The sequence below is a fragment of the Rhinichthys klamathensis genome, unplaced genomic scaffold (assembly GCF_029890125.1).
Source record: "Rhinichthys klamathensis goyatoka isolate OS25496 unplaced genomic scaffold, OSU_Roscu_1.1 h1tg000272l_1, whole genome shotgun sequence".
Lineage (NCBI taxonomy): Eukaryota > Metazoa > Chordata > Actinopteri > Cypriniformes > Leuciscidae > Rhinichthys > Rhinichthys klamathensis.
This window is the reverse complement of record NW_026606792.1, coordinates 1,204,003-1,222,689: the sequence shown is the minus strand read 5'-3', so window position 1 is coordinate 1,222,689 and position 18,687 is coordinate 1,204,003. Positions and strand designations below refer to the sequence as shown.

At 44.2% G+C, this 18,687-nt stretch overlaps 1 protein-coding gene across 1 annotated transcript in view; it reads right to left on the bottom strand.

The window, feature by feature from the left end:
- Positions 1 to 17,153: 17,153 nt before the first annotated feature.
- Positions 17,154 to 18,687, bottom strand: part of si:dkey-11f4.7 (piezo-type mechanosensitive ion channel component 2) — a 107,423-nt gene continuing 105,889 nt past the window's right edge. Inside the window, 2 exon segments of the mRNA XM_056268453.1 lie at positions 17,154 to 17,952; positions 18,235 to 18,454. Of these exon segments, the coding sequence (XP_056124428.1) occupies positions 17,700 to 17,952; positions 18,235 to 18,454 (473 nt within the window). The 3' untranslated portion in view covers positions 17,154 to 17,699.

The window sequence follows — 18,687 nt, the reverse complement described above, 5'->3', positions numbered from 1 at the left end:
GTCCAAAAACAGATCGTATCAAATAAATCTTACCCTCCTCCCTCTTAATTCTCCCTCGACTCCGAGCTGAACTCTTCACAGCTTCCGCCTGCGATGCAAGATCTGGCTGCTTGTACCTGAAGCTCCTGCGCACTGTCTCGTAATACGTTTTACAGGCAGCTGGAAAACAATTAAATGAGAGTGATATGAATAAACAACATAAGTCACTGTAAAATTACACAATAAAGGAGAAAATAGTAAAAGTTACTTACACACAATGTCGTCATTATCAGCATGTATCTGGACTTGCAGACATAGCTCCGAGCAAATGAGGTCACGGCTTCGTTATGAGGTGAGGTTAGTCTGAGAAAACAAAATGTACGGTTAAGATCGGTAACATATCTATTAAATGATCTATTTCCTTATACAGGAGAATTAAAGTATTTTTAATCTTACCATTGCTCCGGTTCGGAGCGCCTACAATTTTTCTCAGAATTGTGAAGACGGCGTAACGTTACTGTTTCCTGTAAATTACAAGACCAAAAAATACACTTTTATAAAGCAACTTACACTTGTTCTTTTGCAAGCCTACTTTTAGCTTGTGCTACTTAAAAAATCTTAGTTTAGATAGCAGTCTTACCGCAATCTTAGGATTGTGCACCCGTCTTCTCTTCCTAGAGTCTTTCTTCCACTGAGTTTTTCGATTCCAAAGCAACCTACAATTTACTAAAGTAAACTGCTCATTTACATCGTCAGCAAACTCAGTATGTTAAGCTGACGAGACAGTCCACTGATAGCATTAAACAGTTTCCCATCCGATCTTTAAAAGTGAACGAAAAAAAAAATTCTGAATTTTTTTTTTTTTAAATAAACTATTACATGGCATTAATAAACTATTACATGGCATTACATGGAGAGTTTTGTGCAAAGAAATATAGAAAAAAAGTAGGTCTAGCAAGTCTTATATTTCTGTAATTCACAGAGATCAAACACAAATATGCTGACTGAATAGATTGCTAGTTGAGAAACACTGCTTTAATTAATGTTTTTATGATGACTTTGTGAAAGGATGAGCCGTCTTCCTGCTGGCCAGTAAGTTATTTGGCAAATTTCATTCATACAGATCTGTATTATGCTATAGTTTTTGATAGTGTTATACATTTCTTACAGATAATCACGATGATCATTGCGTTTGTCTTACCGAATGTGGTAGCTTTATGCAATTACAGTTTGTCAATAAGCTTTTTTTTTATTAATGCCGACAGTAAAATGTTGCCAGATATTGCTACGAAAAACAAGAAAACAAAATAATAATAATCCGAAATAAGTTCAAAGCTTGTGTTTTAGAAATAAGATTAATATATCACTAACCCTAACATGCAACTTTCCACTTTAATAATTTCCTAAAGTGTCACATTAAATCAGAAAAACAGGTCCAGAAGACTACTGTCTGCCACCTTTCCATTAGGTGGATCTGGCAACACGGAGGCTGCACTCACTCACAGCGCGCTCTCAAGCCCCGTTCACTGCGCTAGCTTCTCGCAGCAACGTGCATTGCAAACACTCATATGAGGTGGTTTAAACGGCTAATTAATCATTCAGAGAGCTTGACATTTTATTTTTGAATGTAAAATATGACAGAGATCCGGACCTCGGTCACCTCATAGCTGGCTACGGCCATGGACTTGTAACATATCGTTAGCACGTACCGGGCATCACAAAAAAGTTTGTTACCTTCTGCAATTTTGCTAAAAACGTTTTGCTTTCCTCCCGCTTCCTGCTTTTTCAGCACCGCTTGGGTAGCTTCTCTGTCTGTCACTCTGTAGCCTACACTGTCTGTCAATAACTTATTTTTCTCCGTCAGTTTTTTGGCGCATTAGCCTTGTCACTTTCGCACGCAGAAAGTGAGATAATGGAATAGTCCAATGTAGTGAGGTGGGGGGCCCCTCCTGTTTGCGACACTAATGATTTGATGCCTTTTTTCGCAAATGTTTTTTAGAAATATATAATTTGCGAAAAGTAAAAAATAAATAAAAACTTAAGCATAATTTAATGGGGCATTTTGGGGGCCCCTAGGTAGCTCGGGGCCCAAGGCGATTGCCGACCTTTGCCTAATGGTTAAGTCCGCCCCTGCCTATTATGTTCCATATTCCTCAACAGTTCTTGTGACTATATCACTAGTTGACAACAGTACTATTTTCGGAAATCATAGGCTATGATATTGCGCAGGTGCACGTGATGCAACGCTGTCCGAGCCGTCAGACTCGTGTGTTTATTTATAATTCATTTAGGCGGACAACAAGGTGCGCAGCTAATTCACTTAACGTTTTGTTTTTTCCTAAATTCATTTTTAGTCTACCAGTCGACCAAGATATTATTTGGTCGATTACAGCCCTAATACTTTCATTAAATATATCAATTTCAAGCTAAAATTTAAGTGTCTATAATTAGGCTATACTGAGCCTGATCTATTTACACCAGAGATTTTCTTAGAATGAAGTTAATACATTTTAGAAAAATGTCATCTGGTGTAAAACTCCCCTTGCTCAGGGCCGTTTGAAGGAATTTGGGGGCCCCAAGCAAAATGGACATGGAGGCCCCCCAAGCCCCAACTCCCCCCACAAACACACACACACACACACACACACGCACTTACACACACTTTATATGAATAAAAAAGGTTTACAGTGCAAATACTGCTGTTGCATACTGTGCATAAACAAATAAAAAATTACAGTGACATAAGCTATGAAAAAATCATGTTCCTCTGCCTTTTTCAGGTTAAATAATAATTATAGATTAGATGGGTAAGGTTACAAATTATGTATTAAGTAAAAAGACTGTTTGCTAACAGTTAAATGACAATTAAATAAATATTAAATAACTAACAATTTACCATCTATTAATGATTGTTATTATAAAGTGTTACAGAAAACTTAAAGATATGTTAGCATTTCCATATTTTGATATTAGAAGGGAAGGGATGCTGCTTTCACTACCAAATGCTTAAAAACATCCCAAGCTAATGTTTGATGCACGGAATTTATTGTGTGGTTTTCCTAACCCCCATTAGTAAATAGATTATCACGGTGGAATAGTTATGCTATGCCACTTTCATCAAAACCTATTAGCTATAGCAATGTCATGTCATTAAATACGATAAACAGTGATTCTGGAACTCCTTAAACCATTAAAAAACATATTACAGTATGTAACGTTAACCATATTCCGTCCGTTCGAAAAAAAAATTTGCACTAACTGTTCGTTACAAGCAGCATTTGCCGTCAGGCAGGTAGCTAACATAAACATATTTTTGCTAGCCTAATGTTACCTGCTGCAAAATTATTACACCATTTGTACAAGACAAGTAGAGCTATTTTTATGCATTGTAATTTATTACTTTATCACTATCTGGTATTTTTCTTAACCTTCTCTTCCTTTCTCTTCTTTCTTTTCTGGCTTCCTGAAGCATAATTCCGCTTCTGATAACTCCCGAGGAGGTTTGTATTTTGCCGGCAGCAGAGATCGCGTGGTTGGCTGGCTGCTGTCAGCGACTACTGAGGGGGCCCCCTTGAGGGGGATTCCGATAACAGTGTCATTGCACTTTACTGCATTGACTATCAAAGGGGCGCTCACAGTTTGTCGTTGCCTTTTATTCTTAAACAGTCGTTGTCTTGGGGCCCCAGTCCAGCTCGGGGCCCCAGGCAATTGCTTGGTTTGCCTGTCCTGTTCCGACGGGCCTGCCCTTGCTACCCTCATTTGCATTTGTATAGCTCACAGCTTTTTCATTTACATGTTAAAGCCTCCCCTAGAATTAGGAGGAGGGGGGTCATGGGGGGACAACTGCCAAGCAAGGCCCACGTCAATTTCCGACAATTCACGGCAGTTTTCAGTGTTGCCTGTAAATTGCCGTGTACTGTCGTAAACCTGAACTTCCACGACAATCTACAGTGACGCTTACTGATGAAAATCCCACTTTTCATGCAGTGTGTACTGCTTTAGAAGTCGGTGGGTGGACTCAAGGAAAACCACATTTACCAGGTGGACTGTCATGGGTTACAGGGGGTGTTAAGTATCTGGGAGTCTATTTGGGTGATGATCAAACTATGATGAAAAATTGTGATGGTGTTATAGAGATGGTTGAAGGAAAACTTAAAAAATGGAAGTGGTTGTTGCCACAAATGTTATATAGAGGACGCTCCTTAATTATTAATAATTTGGTGGCAGCATCATTATGGCACCGTGTGGCAGTACTTGAGCCACCTGCAGGTCTTCTGGCAAGAATACAGGCTTTAATGGTTGATTTTTTGGAATTATTAGGAGGTTTGGGATTAAATAAAACTATTTTTTGGATTGACTGTGAAGCGGGAGACATAAAAAGCCTTCCCTTATACTACCGTAGTGTTCTAAAAGCATGGTCATTAGTGAGAATTGTAAGGACAATGCCTGTGTCATCTCTTCATTGGCTTCTAGAAGATCCTTTAGTTAAAGGTGCCAGATTGGATGTTGCTGGACAAACAATGTCTGGAATGATGAAACTTTTAGTAACAGCAAAAATGATCACCTTAAGACATTTACTGGAGGTTGCTGGAAATGACTGTGATGACGTGAATGCTGTGGCACAATGCTTGGGACTCCAGTCACAGAGATTGGTGGGTCGTTTTTTGGAAAATGTTAAGAAAACTCTGAATGATGAAGACAAGCTTTTAATTATAGAATTCGACAGTGGACGATCTATGCCAGAAGTAAAGGACATTTTTCCAGACATGGACATTTCACCAAAATTCACTGAGGAGGAAAGTTCTCATCAGTTGCTTGGGACTAAAAGATTGGAAAGGTTGGATTTTTGTTCTGTCAATGGAAAAAAGTTGTATGAATTGTGTGTTAAAATGTTAAACAAGGAAAAATTGAAAGTGCGGGGTGAAACGCCGTGGGCTGCTCATTTTGGTGTTGAAAATGATGGTAAACCTGTGTGGAGAACTTTGTACAAGCCACCATTGACCAAAGCAAATGGGGATTTGCAGTGGAGAATACTGCACGGTATTGTTGCTGTAAATGCGTTTGTTAGCATCATTAATTCAGCAGTTGATAGCAAATGTCCTTTTTGTGATCAGAGAGAAATTTTTTTCACTGTTTTGTACATTGTGACAGGCTTAAAAGCTTATTTTTGATGCTTAGTTTCATGTTTGTGGATTTTAAAGTAATATTTTCCAAGGTTGGTTTTATTTTTGGTTTCAAGTTTTGGAAAAAAAAAAGAGAAAAAAAGGGCAACTTGTTAACTTTGTTATAGGAAAAGCGAAAATGGCTATTTATCTGACAAGAAAGGAAAAAATAGATGGTGAAGTTGTTCGGGATGTAGTACAAGTTTTTAAGAGTTAAGTAAAGGTAAGAATTAAATTTGATTTTTTATATTATAAAACTATGAAGAATATAGAGGAATTTGAAAATGTGTGGAATTACAAAAGAATGTTGTGCTTTGTTCGAGATGGTGAATTAATTTTTGCAAAATGTCTTGAGTAAAGTGTATGTTTGTTAATTGTTTTTAAATGTTGTAGCCAATAAAGTGTTATAAAAATAAAAAATAAATATCTCTCTCTCTCTTTCAACTGCATAAAGCCGGGGACACACTTACTCTTTTATGTATGAATTATGTTCGGTTATATATTCGTATCCGTATTATATTCAGCCGGTTATGAATGTAATTTGATACTTATGACTGATCATGCGTGTTCAGCACGTTCAGTGTGTGTTCACAGTCGGTGTGTGAAATCTGCTGCAGTCGTTATGTGTGTCCCAGCATTAGTCTACTGTCAGTGACTCAAACCTGTGAAATCTGCTGCAGTGGTTATGTGTGTCCCAGCATTAGTCTGCTGTCAGTGACTCAAACCTGTGAAATCTGCTGCTGTGGTTATGTGTGTCCCAGCATTAGTCTGCTGTCAGTGGCTCAAACCTGTGAAATCTGCTGCTGTGGTTATGTGTGTCCCAGCATTAGTCTACTGTCAGTGGCTCAAACCTGTGAAATCTGCTGCAGTGGTTATGTGTGTCCCAGCATTAGTCTACTGTCAGTGGCTCAAACCTGTGAAATCTGCTGCTGTGGTTATGTGTGTCCCAGCATTAGTCTACTGTCAGTGACTCAAACCTGTGAAATCTGCTGCAGTGGTTATGTGTGTCCCAGCATTAGTCTACTGTCAGTGACTCAAACCTGTGAAATCTGCTGCAGTGGTTATGTGTGTCCCAGCATTAGTCTACTGTCAGTGGCTCAAACCTGTGAAATCTGCTGCTGTGGTTATGTGTGTCCCAGCATTAGTCTGCTGTCAGTGACTCAAACCTGTGAAATCTGCTGCTGTGGTTATGTGTGTCCCAGCATTAGTCTGCTGTCAGTGGCTCAAACCTGTGAAATCTGCTGCTGTGGTTATGTGTGTCCCAGCATTAGTCTACTGTCAGTGACTCAAACCTGTGAAATCTGCTGCAGTGGTTATGTGTGTCCCAGCATTAGTCTACTGTCAGTGACTCAAACCTGTGAAATCTGCTGCTGTGGTTATGTGTGTCCCAGCATTAGTCTACTGTCAGTGACTCAAACCTGTGAAATCTGCTGCAGTGGTTATGTGTGTCCCAGCATTAGTCTACTGTCAGTGACTCAAACCTGTGAAATCTGCTGCGGTCGTTATGTGTGTCCCAGCATTAGTCTACTGTCAGTGACTCAAACCTGTGAAATCTGCTGCTGTGGTTATGTGTGTCCCAGCATTAGTCTACTGTCAGTGACTCAAACCTGTGAAATCTGCTGCAGTGGTTATGTGTGTCCCAGCATTAGTCTACTGTCAGTGACTCAAACCTGTGAAATCTGCTGCTGTGGTTATGTGTGTCCCAGCATTAGTCTGCTGTCAGTGACTCAAACCTGTGAAATCTGCTGCTGTGGTTATGTGTGTCCCAGCATTAGTCTGCTGTCAGTGACTCAAACCTGTGAAATCTGCTGCTGTGGTTATGTGTGTCCCAGCATTAGTCTACTGTCAGTGACTCAAACCTGTGAAATCTGCTGCTGTGGTTATGTGTGTCCCAGCATTAGTCTGCTGTCAGTGACTCAAACCTGTGAAATCTGCTGCAGTGGTTATGTGTGTCCCAGCATTAGTCTGCTGTCAGTGACTCAAACCTGTGAAATCTGCTGCTGTGGTTATGTGTGTCCCAGCATTAGTCTACTGTCAGTGGCTCAAACCTGTGAAATCTGCTGCTGTGGTTATGTGTGTCCCAGCATTAGTCTACTGTCAGTGGCTCAAACCTGTGAAATCTGCTGCAGTGGTTATGTGTGTCCCAGCATTAGTCTACTGTCAGTGACTCAAACCTGTGAAATCTGCTGCTGTGGTTATGTGTGTCCCAGCATTAGTCTACTGTCAGTGACTCAAACCTGTGAAATCTGCTGCTGTGGTTATGTGTGTCCCAGCATTAGTCTACTGTCAGTGACTCAAACCTGTGAAATCTGCTGCAGTGGTTATGTGTGTCCCACCATTAGTCTACTGTCAGTGACTCAAACCTGTGAAATCTGCTGCAGTGGTTATGTGTGTCCCAGCATTAGTCTACTGTCAGTGACTCAAACCTGTGAAATCTGCTGCTGTGGTTATGTGTGTCCCAGCATTAGTCTACTGTCAGTGGCTCAAACCTGTGAAATCTGCTGCAGTGGTTATGTGTGTCCCAGCATTAGTCTACTGTCAGTGACTCAAACCTGTGAAATCTGCTGCTGTGGTTATGTGTGTCCCAGCATTAGTCTACTGTCAGTGACTCAAACCTGTGAAATCTGCTGCTGTGGTTATGTGTGTCCCAGCATTAGTCTACTGTCAGTGACTCAAACCTGTGAAATCTGCTGCTGTGGTTATGTGTGTCCCAGCATTAGTCTACTGTCAGTGACTCAAACCTGTGAAATCTGCTGCAGTGGTTATGTGTGTCCCAGCATTAGTCTACTGTCAGTGACTCAAACCTGTGAAATCTGCTGCAGTGGTTATGTGTGTCCCACCATTAGTCTACTGTCAGTGACTCAAACCTGTGAAATCTGCTGCAGTGGTTATGTGTGTCCCACCATTAGTCTACTGTCAGTGACTCAAACCTGTGAAATCTGCTGCAGTGGTTATGTGTGTCCCAGCATTAGTCTACTGTCAGTGACTCAAACCTGTGAAATCTGCTGCAGTGGTTATGTGTGTCCCACCATTAGTCTACTGTCAGTGACTCAAACCTGTGAAATCTGCTGCAGTGGTTATGTGTGTCCCACCATTAGTCTACTGTCAGTGACTCAAACCTGTGAAATCTGCTGCAGTGGTTATGTGTGTCCCAGCATTAGTCTACTGTCAGTGACTCAAACCTGTGAAATCTGCTGCAGTGGTTATGTGTGTCCCAGCATTAGTCTACTGTCAGTGACTCAAACCTGTGAAATCTGCTGCTGTGGTTATGTGTGTCCCAGCATTAGTCTACTGTCAGTGACTCAAACCTGTGAAATCTGCTGCTGTGGTTATGTGTGTCCCAGCATTAGTCTACTGTCAGTGGCTCAAACCTGTGAAATCTGCTGCTGTGGTTATGTGTGTCCCAGCATTAGTCTACTGTCAGTGACTCAAACCTGTGAAATCTGCTGCTGTGGTTATGTGTGTCCCAGCATTAGTCTACTGTCAGTGGCTCAAACCTGTGAAATCTGCTGCTGTGGTTATGTGTCCCAGCATTAGTCTACTGTCAGTGACTCAAACCTGTGAAATCTGCTGCTGTGGTTATGTGTGTCCCAGCATTAGTCTACTGTCAGTGACTCAAACCTGTGAAATCTGCTGCTGTGGTTATGTGTGTCCCAGCATTAGTCTACTGTCAGTGGCTCAAACCTGTGAAATCTGCTGCTGTGGTTATGTGTGTCCCAGTATTAGTCTACTGTCAGTGACTCAAACCTGTGAAATCTGCTGCAGTGGTTATGTGTGTCCCAGCATTAGTCTACTGTCAGTGACTCAAACCTGTGAAATCTGCTGCAGTGGTTATGTGTGTCCCAGCATTAGTCTACTGTCAGTGGCTCAAACCTGTGAAATCTGCTGCTGTGGTTATGTGTGTCCCAGCATTAGTCTACTGTCAGTGGCTCAAACCTGTGAAATCTGCTGCTGTGGTTATGTGTGTCCCAGCATTAGTCTACTGTCAGTGACTCAAACCTGTGAAATCTGCTGCTGTGGTTATGTGTGTCCCAGCATTAGTCTACTGTCAGTGACTCAAACCTGTGAAATCTGCTGCTGTGGTTATGTGTGTCCCAGCATTAGTCTGCTGTCAGTGACTCAAACCTGTGAAATCTGCTGCTGTGGTTATGTGTGTCCCAGCATTAGTCTGCTGTCAGTGACTCAAACCTGTGAAATCTGCTGCTGTGGTTATGTGTGTCCCAGCATTAGTCTACTGTCAGTGACTCAAACCTGTGAAATCTGCTGCTGTGGTTATGTGTGTCCCAGCATTAGTCTACTGTCAGTGGCTCAAACCTGTGAAATCTGCTGCTGTGGTTATGTGTGTCCCAGCATTAGTCTGCTGTCAGTGACTCAAACCTGTGAAATCTGCTGCTGTGGTTATGTGTGTCCCAGCATTAGTCTACTGTCAGTGACTCAAACCTGTGAAATCTGCTGCTGTGGTTATGTGTGTCCCAGCATTAGTCTGCTGTCAGTGACTCAAACCTGTGAAATCTGCTGCTGTGGTTATGTGTGTCCCACCATTAGTCTACTGTCAGTGACTCAAACCTGTGAAATCTGCTGCAGTGGTTATGTGTGTCCCACCATTAGTCTACTGTCAGTGACTCAAACCTGTGAAATCTGCTGCAGTGGTTATGTGTGTCCCAGCATTAGTCTACTGTCAGTGACTCAAACCTGTGAAATCTGCTGCTGTGGTTATGTGTGTCCCAGCATTAGTCTACTGTCAGTGACTCAAACCTGTGAAATCTGCTGCTGTGGTTATGTGTGTCCCAGCATTAGTCTGCTGTCAGTGACTCAAACCTGTGAAATCTGCTGCAGTGGTTATGTGTGTCCCAGCATTAGTCTACTGTCAGTGACTCAAACCTGTGAAATCTGCTGCTGTGGTTATGTGTGTCCCAGCATTAGTCTACTGTCAGTGACTCAAACCTGTGAAATCTGCTGCAGTGGTTATGTGTGTCCCAGCATTAGTCTACTGTCAGTGACTCAAACCTGTGAAATCTGCTGCAGTGGTTATGTGTGTCCCAGCATTAGTCTACTGTCAGTGACTCAAACCTGTGAAATCTGCTGCTGTGGTTATGTGTGTCCCAGCATTAGTCTGCTGTCAGTGACTCAAACCTGTGAAATCTGCTGCTGTGGTTATGTGTGTCCCAGCATTAGTCTGCTGTCAGTGACTCAAACCTGTGAAATCTGCTGCAGTGGTTATGTGTGTCCCACCATTAGTCTACTGTCAGTGACTCAAACCTGTGAAATCTGCTGCTGTGGTTATGTGTGTCCCAGCATTAGTCTGCTGTCAGTGACTCAAACCTGTGAAATCTGCTGCTGTGGTTATGTGTGTCCCAGCATTAGTCTGCTGTCAGTGACTCAAACCTGTGAAATCTGCTGCTGTGGTTATGTGTGTCCCAGCATTAGTCTACTGTCAGTGGCTCAAACCTGTGAAATCTGCTGCTGTGGTTATGTGTGTCCCAGCATTAGTCTACTGTCAGTGACTCAAACCTGTGAAATCTGCTGCAGTGGTTATGTGTGTCCCAGCATTAGTCTACTGTCAGTGACTCAAACCTGTGAAATCTGCTGCTGTGGTTATGTGTGTCCCAGCATTAGTCTACTGTCAGTGGCTCAAACCTGTGAAATCTGCTGCTGTGGTTATGTGTGTCCCAGCATTAGTCTACTGTCAGTGACTCAAACCTGTGAAATCTGCTGCAGTGGTTATGTGTGTCCCAGCATTAGTCTACTGTCAGTGGCTCAAACCTGTGAAATCTGCTGCTGTGGTTATGTGTGTCCCAGCATTAGTCTACTGTCAGTGGCTCAAACCTGTGAAATCTGCTGCTGTGGTTATGTGTGTCCCAGCATTAGTCTACTGTCAGTGACTCAAACCTGTGAAATCTGCTGCAGTGGTTATGTGTGTCCCAGCATTAGTCTACTGTCAGTGACTCAAACCTGTGAAATCTGCTGCTGTGGTTATGTGTGTCTCAGCATTAGTCTACTGTCAGTGGCTCAAACCTGTGAAATCTGCTGCTGTGGTTATGTGTGTCCCAGCATTAGTCTACTGTCAGTGGCTCAAACCTGTGAAATCTGCTGCTGTGGTTATGTGTGTCCCAGCATTAGTCTACTGTCAGTGGCTCAAACCTGTGAAATCTGCTGCAGTGGTTATGTGTGTCCCACCATTAGTCTACTGTCAGTGGCTCAAACCTGTGAAATCTGCTGCTGTGGTTATGTGTGTCCCAGCATTAGTCTACTGTCAGTGGCTCAAACCTGTGAAATCTGCTGCAGTGGTTATGTGTGTCCCAGCATTAGTCTACTGTCAGTGGCTCAAACCTGTGAAATCTGCTGCTGTGGTTATGTGTGTCCCAGCATTAGTCTACTGTCAGTGGCTCAAACCTGTGAAATCTGCTGCAGTGGTTATGTGTGTCCCAGCATTAGTCTACTGTCAGTGGCTCAAACCTGTGAAATCTGCTGCTGTGGTTATGTGTGTCCCAGCATTAGTCTACTGTCAGTGGCTCAAACCTGTGAAATCTGCTGCTGTGGTTATGTGTGTCCCAGCATTAGTCTACTGTCAGTGACTCAAACCTGTGAAATCTGCTGCTGTGGTTATGTGTGTCCCAGCATTAGTCTACTGTCAGTGACTCAAACCTGTGAAATCTGCTGCTGTGGTTATGTGTGTCCCAGCATTAGTCTACTGTCAGTGACTCAAACCTGTGAAATCTGCTGCAGTGGTTATGTGTGTCCCAGCATTAGTCTACTGTCAGTGACTCAAACCTGTGAAATCTGCTGCAGTGGTTATGTGTGTCCCAGCATTAGTCTACTGTCAGTGGCTCAAACCTGTGAAATCTGCTGCAGTGGTTATGTGTGTCCCAGCATTAGTCTACTGTCAGTGGCTCAAACCTGTGAAATCTGCTGCTGTGGTTATGTGTGTCCCAGCATTAGTCTGCTGTCAGTGACTCAAACCTGTGAAATCTGCTGCTGTGGTTATGTGTGTCCCAGCATTAGTCTGCTGTCAGTGACTCAAACCTGTGAAATCTGCTGCTGTGGTTATGTGTGTCCCAGCATTAGTCTACTGTCAGTGACTCAAACCTGTGAAATCTGCTGCTGTGGTTATGTGTGTCCCAGCATTAGTCTGCTGTCAGTGACTCAAACCTGTGAAATCTGCTGCTGTGGTTATGTGTGTCCCAGCATTAGTCTACTGTCAGTGGCTCAAACCTGTGAAATCTGCTGCTGTGGTTATGTGTGTCCCAGCATTAGTCTACTGTCAGTGACTCAAACCTGTGAAATCTGCTGCAGTGGTTATGTGTGTCCCAGCATTAGTCTACTGTCAGTGACTCAAACCTGTGAAATCTGCTGCTGTGGTTATGTGTGTCCCAGCATTAGTCTGCTGTCAGTGACTCAAACCTGTGAAATCTGCTGCTGTGGTTATGTGTGTCCCAGCATTAGTCTGCTGTCGGTGACTCAAACCTGTGAAATCTGCTGCTGTGGTTATGTGTGTCCCAGCATTAGTCTGCTGTCAGTGGCTCAAACCTCTGTTGACGTTTTTGTCACAGATCGGGGTGAGCGCCAGCGGGCCGCCCACCCCTAAACCGAAACATTGCCCGAGGAGCAGACCGTGGAAACACGAGGCAGACCAGAGGTTAAAATAAATAACAATGTTTCTTTGTTGGATTATAAAAAGTCTTTTTAAAAGTTGGCTCCGTGGTTCTTCATTACTGGCGATCGAGACTGGACATCAGAGGATCAGTAACGGCTCTAAGCTTCTCCTTCGCTCATTCGCTCAATGGTTCCTCCAGCTCTGGACATCAGAGGATCAGTAACGGCTCTAAGCTTCTCCTTCGCTCATTCGCTCAATGGTTCCTCCAGCTCTGAACATCAGAGGATCAGTAACGGCTCTAAGCTTCTCATTCGCTCACCGGCTCAATGGTTCCTCCAGCTCTGAACATCAGAGGGTCAGTAACGGCTCACAGCTTCTCATTCGCTCACCGGCTCAATGGTTCCTCCAGCTCTGAACATCAGAGGATCAGTAACGGCTCTAAGCTTCTCATTCGCTCACCGGCTCAATGGTTCCTCCGGCTCTGGACATCAGAGGATCAGTAACGGCTCTAAGCTTCTCATTCGCTCATTCGCTCACCGGCTCAATGGTTCCTCCAGCTCTGGACATCAGAGGATCAGTAACGGCTCTAAGCTTCTCATTCGCTCATTCCCTCACCGGCTCAATGGTTCCTCCAGCTCTGGACATCAGAGGATCAGTAACGGCTCTAAGCTTCCCATTCGCTCATTCCCTCACCGGCTCAATGGTTCCTCCAGCTCTGGACATCAGAGGATCAGTAACGGCTCTAAGCTTCTCATTCGCTCATTCGCTCACCGGCTCAATGGTTCCTCCAGCTCTGGACATCAGAGGATCAGTAACGGCTCTAAGCTTCTCATTCGCTCATTCGCTCACCGGCTCAATGGTTTCTCCAGCTCTGGACATCAGAGGATCAGTAACGGCTCACAGCTTCTCATTCGCTCACCGGCTCAATGGTTCCTCCAGCTCTGAACATCAGAGGATCAGTAACGGCTCTAAGCTTCTCATTCGCTCACCGGCTCAATGGTTCCTCCGGCTCTGAACATCAGAGGATCAGTAACGGCTCACAGCTTCTCATTCGCTCACCAGCTCAATGGTTCCTCCAGCTCTGGACATCAGAGGATCAGTAATGGCTCTAAGCTTCTCATTCGCTCATTCGCTCACCGGCTCAATGGTTCCTCCAGCTCTGAACATCAGAGGATCAGTAACGGCTCTAAGCTTCTCATTCGCTCACCGGCTCAATGGTTCCTCCAGCTCTGAACATCAGAGGATCAGTAACGGCTCACAGCTTCTCATTCGCTCACCGGCTCAATGGTTCCTCCAGCTCTGGACATCAGAGGATCAGTAACGGCTCTAAGCTTCTCATTCGCTCACCGGCTCAATGGTTCCTCCAGCTCTGAACATCAGAGGATCAGTAACGGCTCTAAGCTTCCCATTCGCTCACCGGCTCAATGGTTCCTCCAGCTCTGGACATCAGAGGATCAGTAACGGCTCTAAGCTTCCCATTCGCTGATTCTCTCACCGGCTCAATGGTTACTCCAGCTCTGGACACCAGAGGATCAGTAACGGCTCTAAGCTTCTCATTCGCTCATTCACTCACCGGCTCAATGGTTCCTCCAGCTCTGGACATCAGAGGATCAGTAACGGCTCACAGCTTCTCATTCGCTCATTCGCTCAATGGTTCCTCCAGCTCTGAACATCAGAGGATCAGTAACGGCTCTAAGCTTCTCATTCGCTCATTCGCTCAATGGTTCCTCCAGCTCTGAACATCAGAGGATCAGTAACGGCTCACAGCTTCTCATTCGCTCACCGGCTCAATGGTTCCTCCAGCTCTGGACATCAGAGGATCAGTAACGGCTCTAAGCTTCTCATTCGCTCACCGGCTCAATGGTTCCTCCAGCTCTGGACATCAGAGGATCAGTAACGGCTCTCAGCTTCTCATTCGCTCATTCGCTCAATGGTTCCTCCAGCTCTGGACATCAGAGGGTCAGTAACGGCTCTAAGCTTCTCATTCGCTCATTCGCTCAATGGTTCCTCCAGCTCTGGACATCAGAGGGTCAGTAACGGCTCTAAGCTTCTCATTCGCTCATTCGCTCAATGGTTCCTCCAGCTCTGGACATCAGAGGATCAGTAACGGCTTTAAGCTTCTCATTCGCTCACCGGCTCAATGGTTCCTCCAGCTCTGAACATCAGAGGATCAGTATCGGCTCACAGCTTCTCATTCGCTCACCAGCTCAATGGTTCCTCCAGCTCTGGACATCAGAGGATCAGTAACGGCTTTAAGCTTCTCATTCGCTCACCGGCTCAATGGTTCCTCCAGCTCTGAACATCAGAGGATCAGTAACGGCTCTAAGCTTCTCATTCGCTCACCGGCTCAATGGTTCCTCCAGCTCTGAACATCAGAGGATCAGTAACGGCTCTAAGCTTCTCATTCGCTCACCGGCTCAATGGTTCCTCCAGCTCTGGACATCAGAGGATCAGTAACGGCTTTAAGCTTCTCATTCGCTCACCGGCTCAATGGTTCCTCCAGCTCTGAACATCAGAGGATCAGTAACGGCTCTAAGCTTCTCATTCGCTCACTGGCTAAATGGTTCCTCCAGCTCTGAACATCAGAGGGTCAGTAACGGCTCACAGCTTCTCATTCGCTCACCGGCTCAATGGTTCCTCCAGCTCTGGACATCAGAGGATCAGTAACGGCTTTAAGCTTCTAATTCGCTCACCGGCTCAATGGTTCCTTCAGCTCTGAACATCAGAGGATCAGTAACGGCTCTAAGTTTCTCATTCGCTCACCGGCTCAATGGTTCCTCCAGCTCTGGACATCAGAGGATCAGTAACGGCTCACAGCTTCTCATTCGCTCACTGGCTCAATGGTTCCTCCAGCTCTGAACATCAGAGGATCAGTAACGGCTCTAAGCTTCTCATTCGCTCACCGGCTCAATGGTTCCTCCAGCTCTGAACATCAGAGGATCAGTAACGGCTCTAAGCTTCTCATTCGCTCACCGGCTCAATGGTTCCTCCAGCTCTGGACATCAGAGGGTCAGTAACGGCTCACAGCTTCTCATTCGCTCACCGGCTCAATGGTTCCTCCAGCTCTGGACATCAGAGGGTCAGTAACGGCTCACAGCTTCTCATTCGCTAACCGGCTCAATGGTTCCTCCAGCTCTGAACATCAGAGGATCAGTATCGGCTCTAAGCTTCTCATTCGCTCACCGGCTCAATGGTTCCTCCAGCTCTGAACATCAGAGGGTCAGTAACGGCTCACAGCTTCTCATTCGCTCACTGGCTCAATGGTTCCTCCAGCTCTGAACATCAGAGGATCAGTATCGGCTCTAAGCTTCTCATTCGCTCACCGGCTCAATGGTTCCTCCAGCTCTGAACATCAGAGGGTCAGTAACGGCTCACAGCTTCTCATTCGCTCACCGGCTCAATGGTTCCTCCAGCTCTGAACATCAGAGGATCAGTAACGGCTCTAAGCTTCTCATTCGCTCACCGGCTCAATGGTTCCTCCAGCTCTGAACATCAGAGGATCAGTAACGGCTCACAGCTTCCCATTCGCTCACCGGCTCAATGGTTCTTCATTCCTGGCAACAGAGACTGAACAGCAGAGGATCAGTAACAGCTGGGACTACGAGTGGAAGAAGAATTTAGAATTTCCCACACTCGTGCAATCAGTAAAACACTCGAAACTTCAAACGTGCTTGTTTCCACACTAGACACTGCAATCCACAATACCTCCCAGTGAATTAAGCCTCCACTCATATCTCCGCCGGGATCCTTCGTGCCGCTGGCTTGGGGTTCTCCAGAATAAACATACCACAAGTTCTCTCCTCTCACGGCTTCCCTCCGCTGCCTTTCTGAACCTCTCCCCCGTGTTCTCCTTTTTTTTCACCATGTCTCCTCTCTCTGAAAAATGGCCTTTCTTTATACTCCACTTTGGGAGCATGTGCCCCAATCACCACTCCCTCCACACCTGCCGCTCGTTCACTTATTAGTCACCCGGGGACGTGTTCATGTGAGCATGAGCAGTGAGTAACTTTGGAATGACGTTTTGGAATTAGCAACGGAGCATGGGATTATGCGTATGAAATTAGTCCTACATGCAAGAGCGTTTTAATGACAAAACCTTGATAAACGTCTTGAAATAAATCATCTGAACAATGTTTTGAGGTGTGGTAAATGAAGTGACTCAACGTTCCTGCATTACTAGCTCTAAAGTGACGTTTATGAATTAGTAACGGAGGCTTGAGCTCAACTGTTAAACTTCAGGTTTTAATCCGTGGCGGAAGGAAGTAGTTCTGCACAAAAGAGTGTTTTTAAAGACACTCTGTTGTTGTTTCTTATTTATTTACACACTTGTGCGTCGAACTGTTGTATAAACGCATATCACACTCGTAGCCGTGTAGAGCCGCATCACACGCCTACTCGTTTAATATCGCTCATTTATTCCTCCAGACCAAAGATTTTTAATGTAAGAAGAAGTCTTAATGTTCAATGAGAACTTTCCAGCTGAGCAACAAGATGCAATACAAGTTGTTTTCCACATGCCAGGGTTTATTATATGAATCACTATACACACACCGACTAGTGGATCATATATGGAAGGACAGCATAATATTACAACATATGAAACTGGCTAACTGATTAAAAAAAGCTCATTGAAACATTGAAGATGAAATACTCATGCATTGTATGAATATTGATATACCACTAGTGAAGTCAATTAAGCATAAATAATTTCATACAATCTTTATCATTCTTGTATATATCATTTCTTTTACATTGATGCTCTTTTCAGATTATGCAGTTCATGGCTTCAAAACCTCCTCATGGATAGATGTAAATGCACATCATATTTCTTACTACTGCAGTACAATGTATAAAAGACTTTCTGCTTATGCCTTATAGCAGACGCTACTGTCATACAATATTGTCCTTCTGAGATGTTCAGAGGTTGATCTTTTGACAGAAATGTCATGCATCATAAATGAAAGCTACTCATTCTTTTGGTGGGTCATTTTGATCATGGTCTCAGGTGAGCGGTACAGGAAGATGAGCTTGTCAAACAGTTGCTCTTCCATCTCCATCTCTCCAGCCTCTCGCACAACAAAGATGTCATTGCACAGTTTGAGCACGCGGTCCACACACGGCAGCTCCTCGTACATGATGGATCGAGATATGCCTGTGAAGAACTCCCGCACAAACTTACCAACGACCAGCACTACGGACATGTACAGACCCACAATGCTGCAGCGCGAGGAGAGAAAACAACAAGAGGATGGATAGATTTCATATTTTAAATCAACATTTTATTCAAATATTCATTTATATATATATATATATTACATTATACATTTATTAAGCAGATGTTGTTAGATAAAGTGAATCCTCTTTCACTTCATTGCATACTGAAGATGTTCTTGATATTTTCCATCTTTTTGATCAGTTGATTACTTTCTTTTAAAGCTGGATGTATCTAAGTTACATACCAGACATGATCCAGATATTGTAAAAATGTCTTAAACTCACCCATATCCGGCTAGGAAGCCCACACTGGACGGGCTGACTTTATCATTGAACACCACCATCTCAATACTCTGGCATGTGCTGGCTGGAGGCTCAGGAAAACACTCTTCCACCACCCACCACTGCGACCCCATCCCTGCGGAGCTCCCGTTCCCCCGCTGCAGTTTGACGGACAGAGGACGCAAGAACTGGAGATGACCGTCATCCGAGCCTCTGGAACGCTCTGTGAATGATTCTGTTAAAGTCACGAAAACATCCTGCAGATCTGATGCTCTAATGCCCTTCATTTACAATTATTCATTTAGCAGACGCTTTTATGCAAAGCAACTTACAGAAAAAACAATGAAGAGATTCCTCTTAATAAACACGAGAAGAGCTAAAAATACACAGTTTCAAAGATTGTCTATAAGAGTACATGCAAGAACATTGCAGGAAATCAAAAATAGTGCAATTGTC